The sequence below is a fragment of the Python bivittatus genome, unplaced genomic scaffold, assembly GCF_059951505.1.
Source record: "Python bivittatus isolate LINGU-HERP-01145 unplaced genomic scaffold, Pbiv_v1 ctg000780_np1212, whole genome shotgun sequence".
Taxonomy (NCBI): Eukaryota; Metazoa; Chordata; class Lepidosauria; order Squamata; family Pythonidae; genus Python; species Python bivittatus.
Genome location: NW_028277108.1, coordinates 1,690,157 through 1,706,075, shown reverse-complemented (window position 1 = coordinate 1,706,075; position 15,919 = coordinate 1,690,157). Strand labels below are relative to the sequence as shown.

The 15,919-nt window shown below is 37.1% G+C and overlaps 1 protein-coding gene across 11 annotated transcripts in view; it reads left to right on the top strand.

Moving 5' to 3' along the window:
• Positions 1-15,919, top strand: part of CPEB3 (cytoplasmic polyadenylation element binding protein 3) — a 109,774-nt gene that overhangs the window by 69,991 nt on the left and 23,864 nt on the right. For 8 of the 11 annotated variants that reach the window (XM_025167245.2, XM_007429147.3, XM_088128993.1 and 5 more), the window contains 3 exons: positions 21-44; positions 10,621-10,788; positions 12,701-12,790. In XM_025167245.2, the coding sequence (XP_025023013.1) occupies positions 21-44; positions 10,621-10,788; positions 12,701-12,790 (282 nt within the window). The remainder of the gene's footprint in view (positions 1-20; positions 45-10,620; positions 10,789-12,700; positions 12,791-15,919) is intronic. The other 3 variants (XM_088128994.1, XM_088128992.1, XM_088128997.1) reach the window with 1 other exon arrangement.

The following is a 15,919-nucleotide window of genomic DNA, read 5'->3' as shown; positions in this document are numbered from 1 at the left end:
TTTTTTTTATTTACATGCAGCCAGGAGCTATGGGCGGAGACGAGGTAAATTTTTCTTTTGAATGCTTCATCAGATATGGTCATGAGAACAACAAATTATAGAATAATATAGCTGTATATTTTTGTAAAAAAACCCAAGAATTGCATTCTTCATCCCATAACAATGATAGTAGTCTTTATCCTGCTCAGTAGCTTTGTAATTATTAGTGAGAGTGTTGAAAGAGAATTTCACTGCTGTTAAAGTTAAAACTGGATAGGAGTATCAAAGAATAATTGGCTTTATCTGCTTAAAGAAAAAAAATGATGCAATGTTAATACATTCCAATAATCATGCAATTTTTCTCTTTTTTTAAAACTAGATAAAAATATTTGCATAAGCCTTATGCTCTATGTATTTAAATTTAAAAAAAGAGATTGCTTTTAAATAGAATATTCCAGGAATCTGCAATAAATGCTTTAGAAGAAATACCCTGACATATGCTTGGGCAAGCTTAAAGCCAAACAGCATATGATATTATTAACAGTCTTTGATTCAATGCATGACTTTTAATCAAAAGTGCCCTCACTAAGATACATGAAAACAGATCAATGTGGTTTGAGGGGACAGGGTATTATCTCTCTTCATTTATCTTTTTTTTTTTTCCCCCTTGGAATCCTCTATCTGCTGTATATTATAAGAATACAGTTCATATTAATATGAAATCAGAGATTTTGGTCAAAATGCAAATAGTGTCTGCAAAACTTGTGATTCTTGTCATGACTAGGGATAAGTGAATCACTATGATTCCAATTTACATTAAAATTAATTAACAGAATCGAAACATATGTGAACGCCCTTAGTTTTAACTTTTTCAAGGAATATTTTAAATTTTTTTGACTTGTTTTATTTTACATTAAACTCAGATCTAGTACATTTTAGTGACTTTATAATAACAATTTGAATTTAAAGGTATTTTGAGATTTTTGAACCAAGCTAACTTTTGCCTTTTGTGAACCTGGAAATAAAGGTTGAATTAAATTATTATGCTGCAAAGCAAAAATTTCCAGAAATACTCTTTAAAAGATAGTTTTCTTCTTCATATCCTGTACAGCCCAACATATGTATTCTGCAACTACACAGAACAAAGTTTGTAATTTTAAAATTGGATAATAAATATTGTTGATCAAACTTCAGTGACAGACCTCACATTCTTATCCACTATTACCTTTCTGTTCAGTTCTTTTTTAATGGTTGCAGGCTGTAGCACCATTAAAGCTTACTTTTTTTTCTTTTTTGATGAGACGAAAGCAATAATTTTGTTTTCTTAATTTTTCTTCACCCACCTCCCAATTGATGATTCTCTGCATCAGTTAGTAATCCATCAACGTAATGCTTATTGTATATTAGTACTACTATGGCACTAGATTGCCACACTATTTTTTTTCCTTGCTTGATGACATGCTGCTCCTTTGTCAAAACTCCAAGGCAAGATCTGAAGCAATTCTTTTTCTCTTCTTCATGGAAACTATATTTTTATGAGCTGGATGCTAAAGCCAAAGCTCCTCCAGCTTTGTGAGTCTGGCATGTCTTGGTTCTGTTGCTCTTATCATCAATCTCTTTCTGTAGATTCTAGAGCAGTAGTACAGACCATGCTACTGTTGTCTGGCCAAGTTAAAACATGGCCAGCATTGTGGAGATGATAGAGCAAGGATAGGTAACCTGATGCTCTTCAGACATTTTTGGTTTCAGCTCCCACCAGTCCCATCCAGGATGGCTAGGATAATGGATTGTAGGAGTTATGTCCAAAAGCATTTGGAGAGCACCAGCGCTAATTTGCTTATCTTTTCTGTACAGAAACGTAATTATGGTCACTTTGATATTGTTCAGCTTAGTTGGGACAATTGTTTGATGCTAGGCAAGTAACTGAACTTGACTCCTCAAATAAACCAATCAGAACTGACATCTCAGAACTGTCAAAATCAGTTTGCAATTTGCTGCTGATGGTTTGAACTTACCAATATATTTAAACATCTCTCAGTAATTAAGCCCTCAATATTTAAATGACATCCTCCAAAAATCAAATAATCTAATTTGCAACAAGTTGCTTTTGCTTCTTTTCAATAAAACATTGAGTTACAGCTACTGTAGATCTGCAGGCATATATACAGTCCTGTGATTTTAAAGTGAGTGTTAATACTGCTGATAATAACGATGACAGCACGCGGATAATGATGGTAAGTAGTGAGAGTAATAATAATGTTGATACTTACAGAAGTAAGTATAAGAGTATAGATTATGAAAGCAATGGTAATGATGATAATAGTATTTATTATCCATTCCATTTTATACACTGGCTCTACCCATTTTTGGGAATGTTGCCCAACATCAGTTGCAGCATTCAGCTTGAAAAGCATTCTCTTTCCTTGCTCAGGATGTTGATTTTGGAAAATTTCTTCAGAGCAATTGTTTGACCATCATGAGTGGCCATCTATTTTTTTGTTCATTGCTGATGATAAAGCTAAAAAAAGAAAAGGCCTAGAACCACTGCCTTTGGAGATTGTTTCTTGGTGTACTATTGCATTTAGGTTATAATGTTCCAATTGGAAATCATAATTACTAATAGATGAAGATTAGTGTGTTGATTGTGCTGGCAGCCGTTAAGGACTGAAGGAACTGATACTAAATAGGAGAAAAATGAAAGATCCCTTGATTACTGCACAATCTAAATATAGTTAAGGGGTATCTATAGCTTTTGGAAATAAATTCAACCAAAAACAAGAGAATGTTCTGAAAGGAAGAGTGAAAAACACACATCTTTCTACACTGCTATACAGCACTACTTTCAGCTTTAAATACAGATGTGTACTCTGCATTTGAAATAAAAGAAAAAAACTATTGAGAGTAGCAAACATATTTTCAGTTCAATCCCTTGGCTAAAGTAGATTAAAAAGTTATTTGATAAATTAAAATTACTACTAAAGCTAGCTGAGATAATTTTCTCACTGAATAGGTAAGGTTACCTGATTGTCTGGGTTCTGATAGGGGTTTTTTTGCATATCTTTTGCCAGTCTCAGGATAGAGAAAGCCAGATATGCACTGTCACTTATAAGTGAATTCAAATATGAGTTGTTTAGATCTAAACCTTCATTTCTTTTCTCCTATTGTTATGTGGTCAGCCCTCCTATTTTTTGTTTGTTTTTGGTTAATGTGACTTAATAGGTTAAAATTGTGAAGGTAAGGTAAACGGTCTACAACACTGCCGAAAGAAATGGAATATTAATTGATTCAGGAAACTGGGAAAAATTCTATGCAAAGAACTAAAGACTTGCAGACCTACTAAACTTATACTAACATTAAAAGAGAATGTAACATAATTACAAGATGGTTAAACTAGATTATGCATTCTAGATTCTTTACCTCAAGCCCTCCAGATGCATTGGGTTGTAACTACCATAATTCCTAACCATTGTACTATGCTAAACAAAGTTATATAGTCTAATATATCTGGAGGCTGCTAAACCAGAAAGACAAGTCTGTTCTGTAACCAAGTGAAAGTTAGGCCATGCCTGTCTGGGAATATTTTTCTAAATTTATTGCTTTGTATCCTACAAGAAAGAAAGAAAATTATTTTTGATGCCTTCAAGTCAGTTTTTGACTCTTGGTGACTGCCTGGACAAGTCCCTGCAGTTTTCTTGGCAAGGTTTTCAGAAGTGGTTTGCCATTGCCTCCTTCCCACGACTGAGAGAGAGTAACTGGCCCAAGGTCACTCAGCTGGCTTTTTGCCTAAGGTGGGACTAGAATTCCATGATCACCTGGTTTCTAGCCTGATGCCTTAATTGCTACACCAACCTGGCTCCTAAAAAAAGATCCCATTTCATCCCTATGGGTGGTATGTGTCTTCCTCAATCTACAGAGGCCTGGGAGTTTGAGGTTTCTGCGCAGTATCTTAGCTGTTCCTAGCACTGCACTTTTCTGGACACAAAGCTCTGATGTTGTTCCTGGGATCTCTTGGAGCCACTCTCCCAGCTTAGGAGTCACAGCCCAGAGTGCTCCTACCACCACTGGGACCACTTTGGCCTTTACTTTCCACATTCTCTCTAGTTCCTCCTTCAGGCCCTGGTACTTCTCCAGCTTCTCATACTCCTTTTTCCTGATGTTGTTGTCACTTGGCACCACTACATCTATCACCACCGTTGCCTTCTGGTCTTTGTCTACTACCATGATGTCTGGTTGATTGGCCAGTACCTGCCTGTCCATCTGGATCTGGAAGTCCCACAGGATTTTAGCCCTATCATTCTCCATACACTGTGCAGATGTTCCTATACACATTGCCAGCTACTTGGTTGTGCCATTCAGTGTATGCTGTTCCTGCCTGCATCTTATACCTTCCCATTATGTATTGGACTGTCTCTGAGGCCTTTCTGCACACTCTGCACCTTGGGTCCTATCTAGTGTGGTAGACCCTGCTTCTATGGATTTAGTGGTTAGTGCCTGTTCTTGGGCTGCTATGGTCAGTGTCTCAGTGCTGTCTTTTAGTCCAGTCCTTTCCAGCCACTGGTAGGATTTCCCAGTGTCAGCCACCTCAGTTATCTGTCAATGGTATATCCCATGCAGGGACTCATCTTACCATGGCACTTCCTCTGCATTCTCTCAGCAGCTCATCTTTGGGTGCCATCTTACTTATGTACTCCTGGATGCTCTGGAGACCTCTGTACATTGTGAGGAGCTTCTGGGTCTTCACATCAGTAGCCTCCATGTCCTCCTTTGGACAGCTCACTATACCAGCAGGGTATCTGATGACTGGTAGGACATACGTGTTGATGGCGTGGATTTGTTCTTCTCATTGAGCTGGCTCTTCAGGACATGCCTTATCCTTTGGTGGTACTTGGATGTTGCTGTCTTCCTTGCTTCCTCATCGTGGTTTCCATGTGACTGTGGGACACCAAGGTACTTGTAGCTGGCCTGTATGTCTGCTATGTGGCCCGCTGGTAGTTCCACCCCATCATTCTTAACTACCTTCCCTCTCTTTACTACCATCCAGCCACACTTCTGCAGTCCAAATGATATTCTAATGTCCTTACGGTAGATCTGTGTCAGGTGGATCAGCAAGTCGATGTCTCATTCACTCTTAGCATACAGCTTGATGTCATCCGTATAGAGGAGGTGGCTGATGGTAGTTCCAGTCCTGAACTGTATCCAGTTCTTGTGATTATCTGGCTGAGGGGGTTCAAGCTTATGCAGAACAGCAGCAGGGACAGTGCATCTCCTTGGTATATTCCACACTTGATGGCCACTTGTGTGAGCTGACTTGAGTTGACTTCCAGTGTTGTCTTCCATAGTTATTGAGGAAGGTCCTTAGTGTGCTGTTGACTTTATACAGCACCAGGCATTCACAGATCCATGTGTGTGACATTGAGTCGTAGGCTTTCCTGTAGTCAATCCAGGCTGTACTCAGATTGATCTGTCTAGACCCTGAGTCTTGGGTGACTGCTCTACCTATGAGCAACTGGTGCTCATGTCCTGGCCCATATGGTCCTATAGCTTGGTGGCTATGATGCCTGATAGGACTTTCCATGTTGTGGGGAGTCAGGTTATTGGCCGGTAGTTGGACAATGCTGTTCCCTAGTGGGGGTTTTTCATGATCAGCACTGTCCTTCCTTGTGTTAGCCAGTCTGGGTGGGAGCCTGCTGCTAGCAGCTGGTTCATCTGTGCTGCTAGGCATCCATACACTGCTGTTAGTTTCTTTAGCCAGTAGGTGTGGCTCATGTCCAGGCCAGGTGCTGTCCAGCTCTTCATGTTCTTGACCCACTGTTAGATGTCTGCTACTGTGATGGTGACTGGTTTCTATTCTCGGAGATTGCTGTGGTCTGCTCTCAGATCCTGCAGCCACTTTGCACTGGTGTTATGTGTCTTTTTTTCTCCTGTATGTTCTTCCAGTAATGTTCAGTTCTGCTGTTGGTAGCTCTGCTGTTACTGTGTTGTTGCACTGCAGTTGGGATTACACCTTGGATGGTTCTTTGAAGAACAAGGCATTTATCTTCTTGGCCTCTGCTTTTCTAGTGTATCTCCTTAGCCTGGTAGCCAGTGCTGTAAGCCTTTGTTTAGCAGTCTCTAGGGCTTCAGATGGAGTCAGACCGTTGTATTTTTTCAGTAGCTGAGTGTTATCCTTAATCTCCACACCCTTCTCCCTTTTCCACCAGCTGAGTAACTTCTCTCCAAGTTGCCTTGATCTTAGCCTCCAACTTTATTTACCGGGAGCGGGGGAAGGAGGCACGGTATGTGCTACTGTTCTCCTTGATCACGTAGCTAAGCATCTCTGGGATTACAGCAGCTATCACGTATACCAATTCATTGGTTTGAGTTATGGAGGTAGTAGGATTGTCATGAGGGCTCTATTGGCATCTTCTAGCATACTATCTGATGGTACCTCTACGCTGAGCTTTGGTAATTGGTCTTGAGGGTTGACTATAGCTAATTTATCCATGATCTTATGCCATATATCTGCTGCTGTGCTTTGTAATGGAGGGGGTGGTAGTGATGATCCAGCTTCAGGTGTTGGCTGCACATTCACTTGTTTTTCTGGGTCTTCTTGAGTCCAGGTACAGTTGGTCTATCTCAAGTGATGAGAGCAGCTTCCTCTTCGCTATGTTGAAGCGTTGGATAACTAGCTGTTTCTCAGTTAGTGTGGATGTAGGTCTTCTGTCCATCCATAGTTCCCTCATACATTTCATATATCCCCTCTCATTAGGTCTACTATTGTACAGGTAGTCCTTGACTTACAACCATTCGTGTAACAACCGTTCAAAGTTATGATGGTGCTGAAAAAAGTGACTTACAACTGTTGCAGTGTCCCCACAGTCAAAATTCAAGATCAAAATTCAGGCCTTTGGCAATGTTGCCTAAGTCCAGTAGTTCAGGTCAGATGTTTTGAATAGTTTGTATTGCATGGCTGTAGCAATGGCTCAGTGAGATAGTTCAGCTTCATTGTGATGAAATTGATCATGCCATTACTCAAAGTATTAACTAGGTTAATTTGTTGGGTTGCTCCTATTCCAGCAAATATAGGTATTGCAGATTTGTGTTTTTTGCAGATGCATCCATAACATGGACACTTAATGAATAATCCCCGTAATGTTTCTTTTAAATAGTCAACTTTAGATTTTTGTTTCCTTCTCTGCCCTTTCAGGTTCTTCTTGGTAACAAAACAAGCTTTGATCTTTCTTTTATAGAAGAAGCAAATTTTATTTCTGTAAACAGGCATCAGTAAGGTCCTTCCTCTTGTACCAAGATTATGTTATATAAACATGTATACTTGATATATGAAATATTTTTTAAAATGCTTAACACTTTACACGCTCTGATTGGCTTGCTATAAAATTTTACTTCTTATCACTTATAAAATGTTCTGTTCATAATATTTATACTGACAACATTGCAGTAGTTATTCTCACTAGAAATGAATGTGAATATCTTTCACAACTATTGACTAGTAAAATGATAAGAGAATGCAATATTACTTTCTCAGGACAAGACTTTTGTCTTGAAAGACACTTGAAAAAGTGACTTGCAAATCTGAACTAATATAGTACTTTAATGTGGAAGCTGAGTTTAACCAATGTATCTAACAACTTTCTAGGTGTTTAGGACAACTTCTGCTAAGCAAAAGTGACATAAGAACAGGGGTTGGAATATTGTGATTTAGATCTGGATTCTGATATAACGTAACATAAAGAGGTTTACAGAAGGAGTTTCCTGCCCCATTCTTACCTTAGCAGCCAGCAGCCATCTAAGTTACTGAAAATCCTTTTCCATGCATCAAAGCTTTTTTGAACATGGGATGGAATGTGGGGACCAGTTAGGCAATGGAAATTTGCCCCAAACCACTTGAGCTTCGGAATCCTATCTCATGTTGTTAGGAGAGACTCTGATCCCTTGAAAAGGCTTTTTACAAGCGTAGAGACTTCCAAATAGTGGAAGAAAAAGCTTCCTTGTCGGAACTCTCTTAAGTTCTTGTCATACTGTCCAACCCATAAATGTCTCATTTGAGCTGAGCTGAGCTAGTAGCTATAGGGATGTATCCAGGTTGTTTTCTTGACAACAGTGTAGAAATGATTTGCTGTGCCTTCACTATCTAGTCTACAGCCCTGAGATTTCCTGTTGGTCTCCTATCCAAATATTGTCATCCTGCTTAGCTTTTTCAATATAAGCCAAAATTTCTAAGTGCTTTCACCTATACCTCAATCCATAGTATCTGAGTAAATACAGTCATGTGAAAAAGAAAGTACACCTTCTTTGAGTTCTATGGTTTTACATATCGGAACATAATAAAAATCATCTGGTTCTTAGCAGTTCTCAGAAGTAGGTAAATACAACCTCAGATGAACAACACATGACATATTAAACCATGTCATCATTTATTTTACAAAAATAAAGCCAAAATGGAGAAGCCATGTGTGAAAAACTAAGTACACCCTTACTGCTTCCGCAGGTATGAAAAGGCTAAGTAGCAGCCAGGTGCTGCTAATCAAATGCCCTTGATCAATTGATCATCAGCAAGTGTGACTACCTCTATAAAAGCTGAAGTTTAAAGAGTTTGCTGGTCTTGAGTATTGAGGTGTGTGTTAACACAATGCCAAAGAGTAAAGACATCAGCAATGATCTTAGAGAAGCAATTGTTGCTGCCCATCAATCTGGGAAGGGTTATAAGGCCATTTCCAAACAATTTAAAGTCCATCATTCTACAGTGAGGAAGATTAGTCACAAGTGGAAAACATTCAAGACAGTTGCCAGTCTTCCCAGGAGTGGATGTCCCAGCAAATTCATCCCAAGGTCAGACTGTGCAATACTCAGAGAAATTGCAAAAAATCCAAGAGTTACATTTCAGACTCTACAGGCCTCAGTTAGCATGTTAAATGTTAAAGTTCATGACAGTACAATTAGAAAAAGACTGAACAAGTATGGTTTGTTTGGAAGGGTTGCCAGGAGAAAGCCTCTTCCCTCTAAAAAGAACATGGTAGCATGCCTTAGGTTTGCAAAGTTGCATCTGAACAAACGACAAGACTTCTGGAACACTGTCCTTTGGACAGGCGAGACTAAAATGATGTTTGGCCATAATGCACAGTGCCACCTTTGGCAAAAACCAAACACAGCATATTAGCACAAACATCTCATACCAACTGTCAAGCATGGTGGTGGAGGGGTGATGATTTGGGCTTGTTTTGCAGCCACAGGACCTGGGCACCTTGCAGTCATTGAGTCGACCATGAACTCCTCTGTATACCAAAGTATTCTAGAGTCAAATGTGAGGCCGTCTGTCCGACAGCTAAAGCTTGGCCGACATTGGGTCATGCAACAGGACAATGATCCCAAGCACACCAGCAAATCTACAACAGAATGGCTGAAAAAGAAAAGAATCAAGGTGTTGCAATGGCCCAGTCAAAGTCCAGACCTCAACCCGATTGAAATGATGTGGCGGGACCTCAAGAGAGCTGTGCATAAGCAAATGCCCGCAAACCTCAATGAACTGAAGCAATGTTGTAAAGAAGAATGGGCCAGAATTTCTCCACAATGATGTGAGAGACTGATAAAGTCATACAGAAAACAATCACTTCAAGTTATTGCCGCTAAAGGTGGTTCTACAAGCTATTGAATCATAAGGTGTACTTAGTTTTTCACACATGGCTTCTCCATTTTGGCTTTATTTTTATAAAATAAATGATGACATAGTGTAAATGTTTTCCACAAGACATTACCGAATGGTTCAGGTTTTCACTTAAATTAGTTACATTTAAAACCTATTGTACTGAACAATGAGCAAAATTTGTAGATGCTGTATGAGTAATAGATATTCTAGATGATGGAACATATTAATATTTCATATTGGATTTTTATAATCTTTATAATCTGAGTATTAGATAAAGAACATTAAATGTGACAGATCTGCTTTTAGGCTTATGCTCTAATGAAAATGACCATGTTGGGAGGGAGAAGCTTGCGAATTACGAGATTATTTTGTGAGCGTGTAAATTCAGTAGGGATAATATGTTAATAGTTCCTGCTATCTCTTTCTTTCCAAGGTGACTGAAATTAATTTTTGAATTCATTTCAGCAATTTGCAAGCATGTGTTGAGCAGGAGAGAATAGGTGTTGGTATTACCCTCTCAGCAAGTGTTGAAGCCAGTCATTGCTAGAAAAGTTTCTAGAACATGCTTGTGTCAGAAATTATGGTTTTCATATATAGGACTGGAGAGTATGCCAAACTACACATAAACACAAATTGATTGGAGATATAGCATGTGAATTCACCTCTATTTGGTTAGTTATAAGCTTAATGCTTATAGCCATCCTCATAGGTTAATGACAATTTCTGTTTGTGAGATTAAAGATCCACAATTCAAACTGCCCTATTTCATATTTTGCAGATATGCAAGTTAAAAAGATTGGAACGTTAATCTTTTTGTATTTACTTGCAAATATATCTGTATGTAGAATATGACTATAATAGGGATGGCAATGAAAAGTTTGAAAAATATTGAGGGAAATCATGTTAAGCTATGTAGATTTATTATTGGAATGCCTCTGTTCATATCTGATTCAGATATGTAAATATCTGATTTTTAAGTCACTGTCTCTATTTCACAGGTCGATCTTCACTGTTTCCTTTTGAAGATGGCTTCTTAGATGACAGTCATGGTGACCAGTCTTTATCATCAGGTCTCAGCTCTCCAACTCGCTGCCAGAATGGTGAAAGAGTGGAACGCTATTCTAGGAAGGTGTTTGTTGGAGGTCTGCCTCCTGACATTGATGAAGGTATAGTGGAATAATGATATGTAATGGTGGGAGGAAGGGTGCAGGGAGGAAGGGTGCAGGTAAGACTCAACAATTGTTTATAGCGATATTTCATTTCTTTAATACCCAGATTATTAGAGTAAGCTCTTATATTCTGATAGCATGGATTTTATTCATTGAAGAACTTTTGTACATGCAAACATATGGAAATGTAAAAAGATATAAAAATTATTGGGATTCTTTTAAAAAATACAAAAACCTGTGTGTGTGTATACATACATAGTCATACACATGTACACAATATACATATATACATACACACAAAGACATAGTATATATGCATGTGTATATATTATTATTATTTACTAAATTTTTACACCACCCAACTTCCAAGAAGTCTGGGCAGCTGACAAGTAAAAACATTAGAAACAAGAAAAAGATACAGTAAGAGACAAAATTAGAAGAATAAAAGATGGCAAGGATGGCAAGAACTGAACAGGAACAGAAGAAAAACAAACTCACACATTCCAGGAGGCTTCATTCACCCTTTCAAAGGCATGGGCAAAGAGCCACGTCTTCAAGGCCCTTTAAAACACCAGCAGGGTTGGGGCCATGTAGATCTCAAGGGGAACCTCATTCCAGAAGGCAGGCACCACTACAGAGAATGTCCGTTTCCAGGATCCTGATAGATGGCATTGTTTAATTGAAGGAACCTGGAGTATGTCAACCCTGCCAGACTGAATTGGGCAAGCAGATTCTATGGGAGATAGACACTCCATCAAGTAACCAGGCCCTATGCCATGAAGGGCTTTATAAGTAACAACCAGCACTTTGAATCACACATCTATTCACCTTGTCTACTGCCTTTTTTTTCTTCTCTATTGCTTATACAAAGAAGGAAAAAGAAGATAGAAACAGACAAGATAATGTTGATAATACCATCTCAGTGAAAATTATAATTTGGCAATTTAGACTGCAGTCCAGTATGAATGTACTTGGCGATAAATTCCTCTGAACTCAGTGGGACCTACTTCTAAGTATACCAACATAACAGTAAATTGAATATAATTGCTTTGACATAAAAAAGTATCATTTTCTGATAGGATAATTTTGTGATGGCAATACACTACCTCTAATTCTTCTAGTATAATAACATAGAATTTGAATCAAATGAGATTAAACTGATTTACAGTACAAATTAGTAATTTCTCCATATGATATGGAATATAAAATATTTTTAATTTTCTTAGTGTTACTTTTATTAATATTGAAGCAGTATTGTTTTTTCATGGCTAGAGATACTTCTCATTGTATATGAGCAAAATACTGGCATTAGTCACTAACCCTCAGCTTAATTGACCTGGACCCTAGTTTCTTTTTTTTTCTGCATTTTTAAAGGATAGACAAAGAGACTGAAGTGGACAGATATAAGACAAGACAAAAAATTAAACATAGAGTAAAAATGAATAATTTGAGGACTTACATATGATTCTAAATAGGTGTGTGCAAATTGTTTTGTTTTGAAATATATAAAGTGCAAAATTTAATGAAACATCCTGTTTTGATGGGAAAGTGCTATTTCAAGTGCACAATGGATTTTTTTTAGTACTTTGGAGGTGTTTCAGACAGATATTCAGGGCAACTGGCAGGCACTTCTGCTTGAGCTTTTGAAGTGTTCAAAGTTGGATTGACTCTGTTTTAAGCTCATAACACCTCCAAAATGCTTGAAACAGCTCATTTTGCCCTGAGTGCAAAACATTTCATGGAATTTCATGCTCAAAACATTTTGCACTGTAGTTCCAAAGCTGAAAAGCTTGAACTTCAGGCACAACAGATACTTAAAAAATTCAGAAACATTAAGGAGAAGTACTTAGTTTTATCATTCATTTTTCTTTCTAATTATTATTTACTTTAATTATTACTTTTGTTTCAGATGAAATCACTGCCAGCTTTCGTAGGTTTGGACCTCTTGTAGTGGACTGGCCTCACAAAGCTGAAAGCAAGTCGTATTTTCCACCTAAAGGTAATTATTTCAATTTTCTGAAGCAGGAAGATGTTCTTCTCTGTGTATGAATAAATTTCTAAATATATTGTTAAATGTTTGAAATATTATTCAGTTGGTAAACTAATGAAAATATAGACAAATGACATTTTAAAAAATGAATTTATTTAATGGTGTATTTTCAGAAATTAATTTAGAATCGTAAACATATATGTGAATTCCCTTCCCGCCTCCCTTAGTCTAAACAGTTATTTTGTTCTTGGCTTCATCATCTTTGTTGTCTATAACTTTTGAAATCTATTCCCTGTTGCTATGTTGAGCGTGCCATTACATGGCTGTAGTGAAATTTTAGCCATAATAATATTGTGTTTCCTGTGGTTCCATAACCATTTTTATGGTTATCCTGCAACAGAGGGGATGTTTAAATCTTTTGTACTGTTACTAGCCAAATAAAGTGTCATTCTATAGACACATTTTTTTGCAAGTCAAAACGATGCACAGCATAAAGGCATTGATGTTATTCCTGATAGGACAGTGCCTGCCACACTTTTAATCATAATAAATGGCATTTTCCACAACTCTAGAATTGTTTATACTAGTTGGTGAGTACAACTCTAACTATTCTTCACAGTTCTAGAAACAGAGTATGATCAGAGCATGGAGTGTAGGAACTGATGTTTTTGCAACTTTTTCAAATATCCAAACAATTCCTTATCAGAATAGTGGATAATTGTCAGAGACCCAGTATATAATAGTTACTGTTAAAAACAACTGCATTTATCAAAGTAACTTTTTAATATTTAGAGCAAACATTGTTTTTCAGATTTTCTTTTCAAATGCTAGTCCATTTAACTGTAATGAAGAATGATACAGTATCTCATTCAGTAGGTATAAAATATCTATGAATGAAAAGGTTAAACTACCTTGTTCATTTGAATGAAGTTATTAATATGTTGACTTTTCTATAAATATATTTTGTAGTAAGCTACGGTTTTTTTTTAATTTTATCAAAAAGGCCTAATATACATTCAGTTCCTATTTTACCAGATGATTCCTAATTATCTGTGGATTGGTTTCAGAATTGCCTTTTCATTAACAGTATAGCTGTTTCTGTTTGTGCTAAAGACTGTACAATCTGACAGAGGCTCTGCTCTAGGTGCCAGGAAGAAGAGAAAGCCAGCAGTTTCTGTTTTCCCCAGAACACTTTGAAATTTTCCCCATCTCTATCATTTAGAAGCATAGGAACATGCAGGAATAAGGAAGGAAAATTCTTCACTCCTTTATCTAGTAGCAACATTTCATAAGTTTTTCCAACATGTTAAAAATGTATTGCATTTCAATTACATATATGAGAAGAGGAATTTCTGTGCTTTGATGAAGAATCATTTAACTGCAGTTTTTCTTTCTGGTTTTAGCACTACTGAACTTCTTCATGCCACCTAATATATAAACTTCTTTGGTTTAGGAATGGAGAATTCCAATAAAGGATTGCTGAGTTCTCTAGACTGTTGTTCATGAACTACAAAATAAAAAATCGTTGTTAAACATCCAATATGATAGATTTTGAGGCATCCTGCATTTTGGGAGGTTAAATCAGTGCTCTCTTATGTTTATTAAAAACATTCTTGAGTGAAATCTATTTTAGCAGAAGACAAGGGTATAGTCTTTTCTATTTTTGCCATGACACTAATATGAGAAACAGCTTTCAAAGTGCCTGCCAGTTGCCATGAATGCCTGTCTGAAAGTGCTAAACAACACTTGGTCACAACTGTTCCAGATTATTTATAACTGACTTCTGAGCTGTGAGAGTTTCAGCAGACATCCTACAGCATGATTATTAGAAATTCTGTTCTCTAGAGGTCCCAGAATTGCATGATCTCAGCATTAGATTGGAGATTAGCTCAACTAAGGAGTCAACCACATAATAGTACCTCAGTAAAATTCTCAGTGCTAGGAATTCATATTTAAAGTTGATAAAATAAACACTAGAAACACGTCTCTTGTTATAACCAATGCTGGGTTACTTTTAAGTCTTTTTTTCCAGTTTGGCAAAAGAGAAGGAATTTGTATATATGATTCACAAATTTTCCTCTGTTGAGTAGTGCTGCATTTGAATACAAAACTTCTCCATCCTTCAGTGCAATAAAGTTGTTCTGCTTAAAACAAGGCATTCAGCAGTTATATCTGTGGAAAGGCTATATTAGGTTCCAGGTAACTTGAAGCTGAATGGCAACTGGAAAAAGCTAAAGCTCTGGTGTCCCTTCCCTTATTCTTTAGCTTCCTCTTCACCTAATTGAAATTGCATCCTTTCCTTGTAGCAATGTATACAGTAGCTGCCAAATAATAAGATTGCTTGCTTTCACAGTAGTAATCAAACCTCTGCTTCCTTTGCATATTTCACATTCTTCACATTATGGGAGGTATATAATTATTATATAATTATTTATCCTACTTTCAAGTCAGTCCACTCAGTATGCATGCTGATGTTTTTCTCATTCTACTGAAACAATTAACATCTGATCTTTCCAGACATCTGCCCTGCTCAAATTCTAACCCTTACTTCCCAAACAACCACCTGTTTATTAATGCATTAAATTTATTGATATACCCATGGGACACTGTTACTGTGCATGAAGTCCCGGAGAATTCATCAGGCTTTCCTACTTGTAAGATTGCTAAGGAAACAGTGATCTTTTTTATACATTTAACCAGCAGATTATAGTGCTGGTTAATAATAACTATTATTACTTTATAACATGTATCAATTAGGTTACCAGGAAATGCTCTGTTAATTATTTCCGTTTACGTTATATGTAACTTCTGTTACTATAATGATTATTGACATTGTTCACAGAATATTGTTTCTATATTAAACAAATATTCTGTTAATTAAAAATCCTGAATGAAATATACATAAAGATATTCTAAAAGGACAAACAATTCTGTCCAGTCTCATGCATCATAACTCATAATTATAAATGGAGTATTGTAATGCTATGAGTTATGTAAGTGGTTGTACACAGATGACTTCTTAAAACTAAAGCTAATCCAAAATGTGAATAAGAGGGGCCAACAAATAACAAAGAAAACACAAAGCTACTCAGTTCCTAATTTGTCTCTAGTAAGAAAATATGTGATACCCTAAGTAAT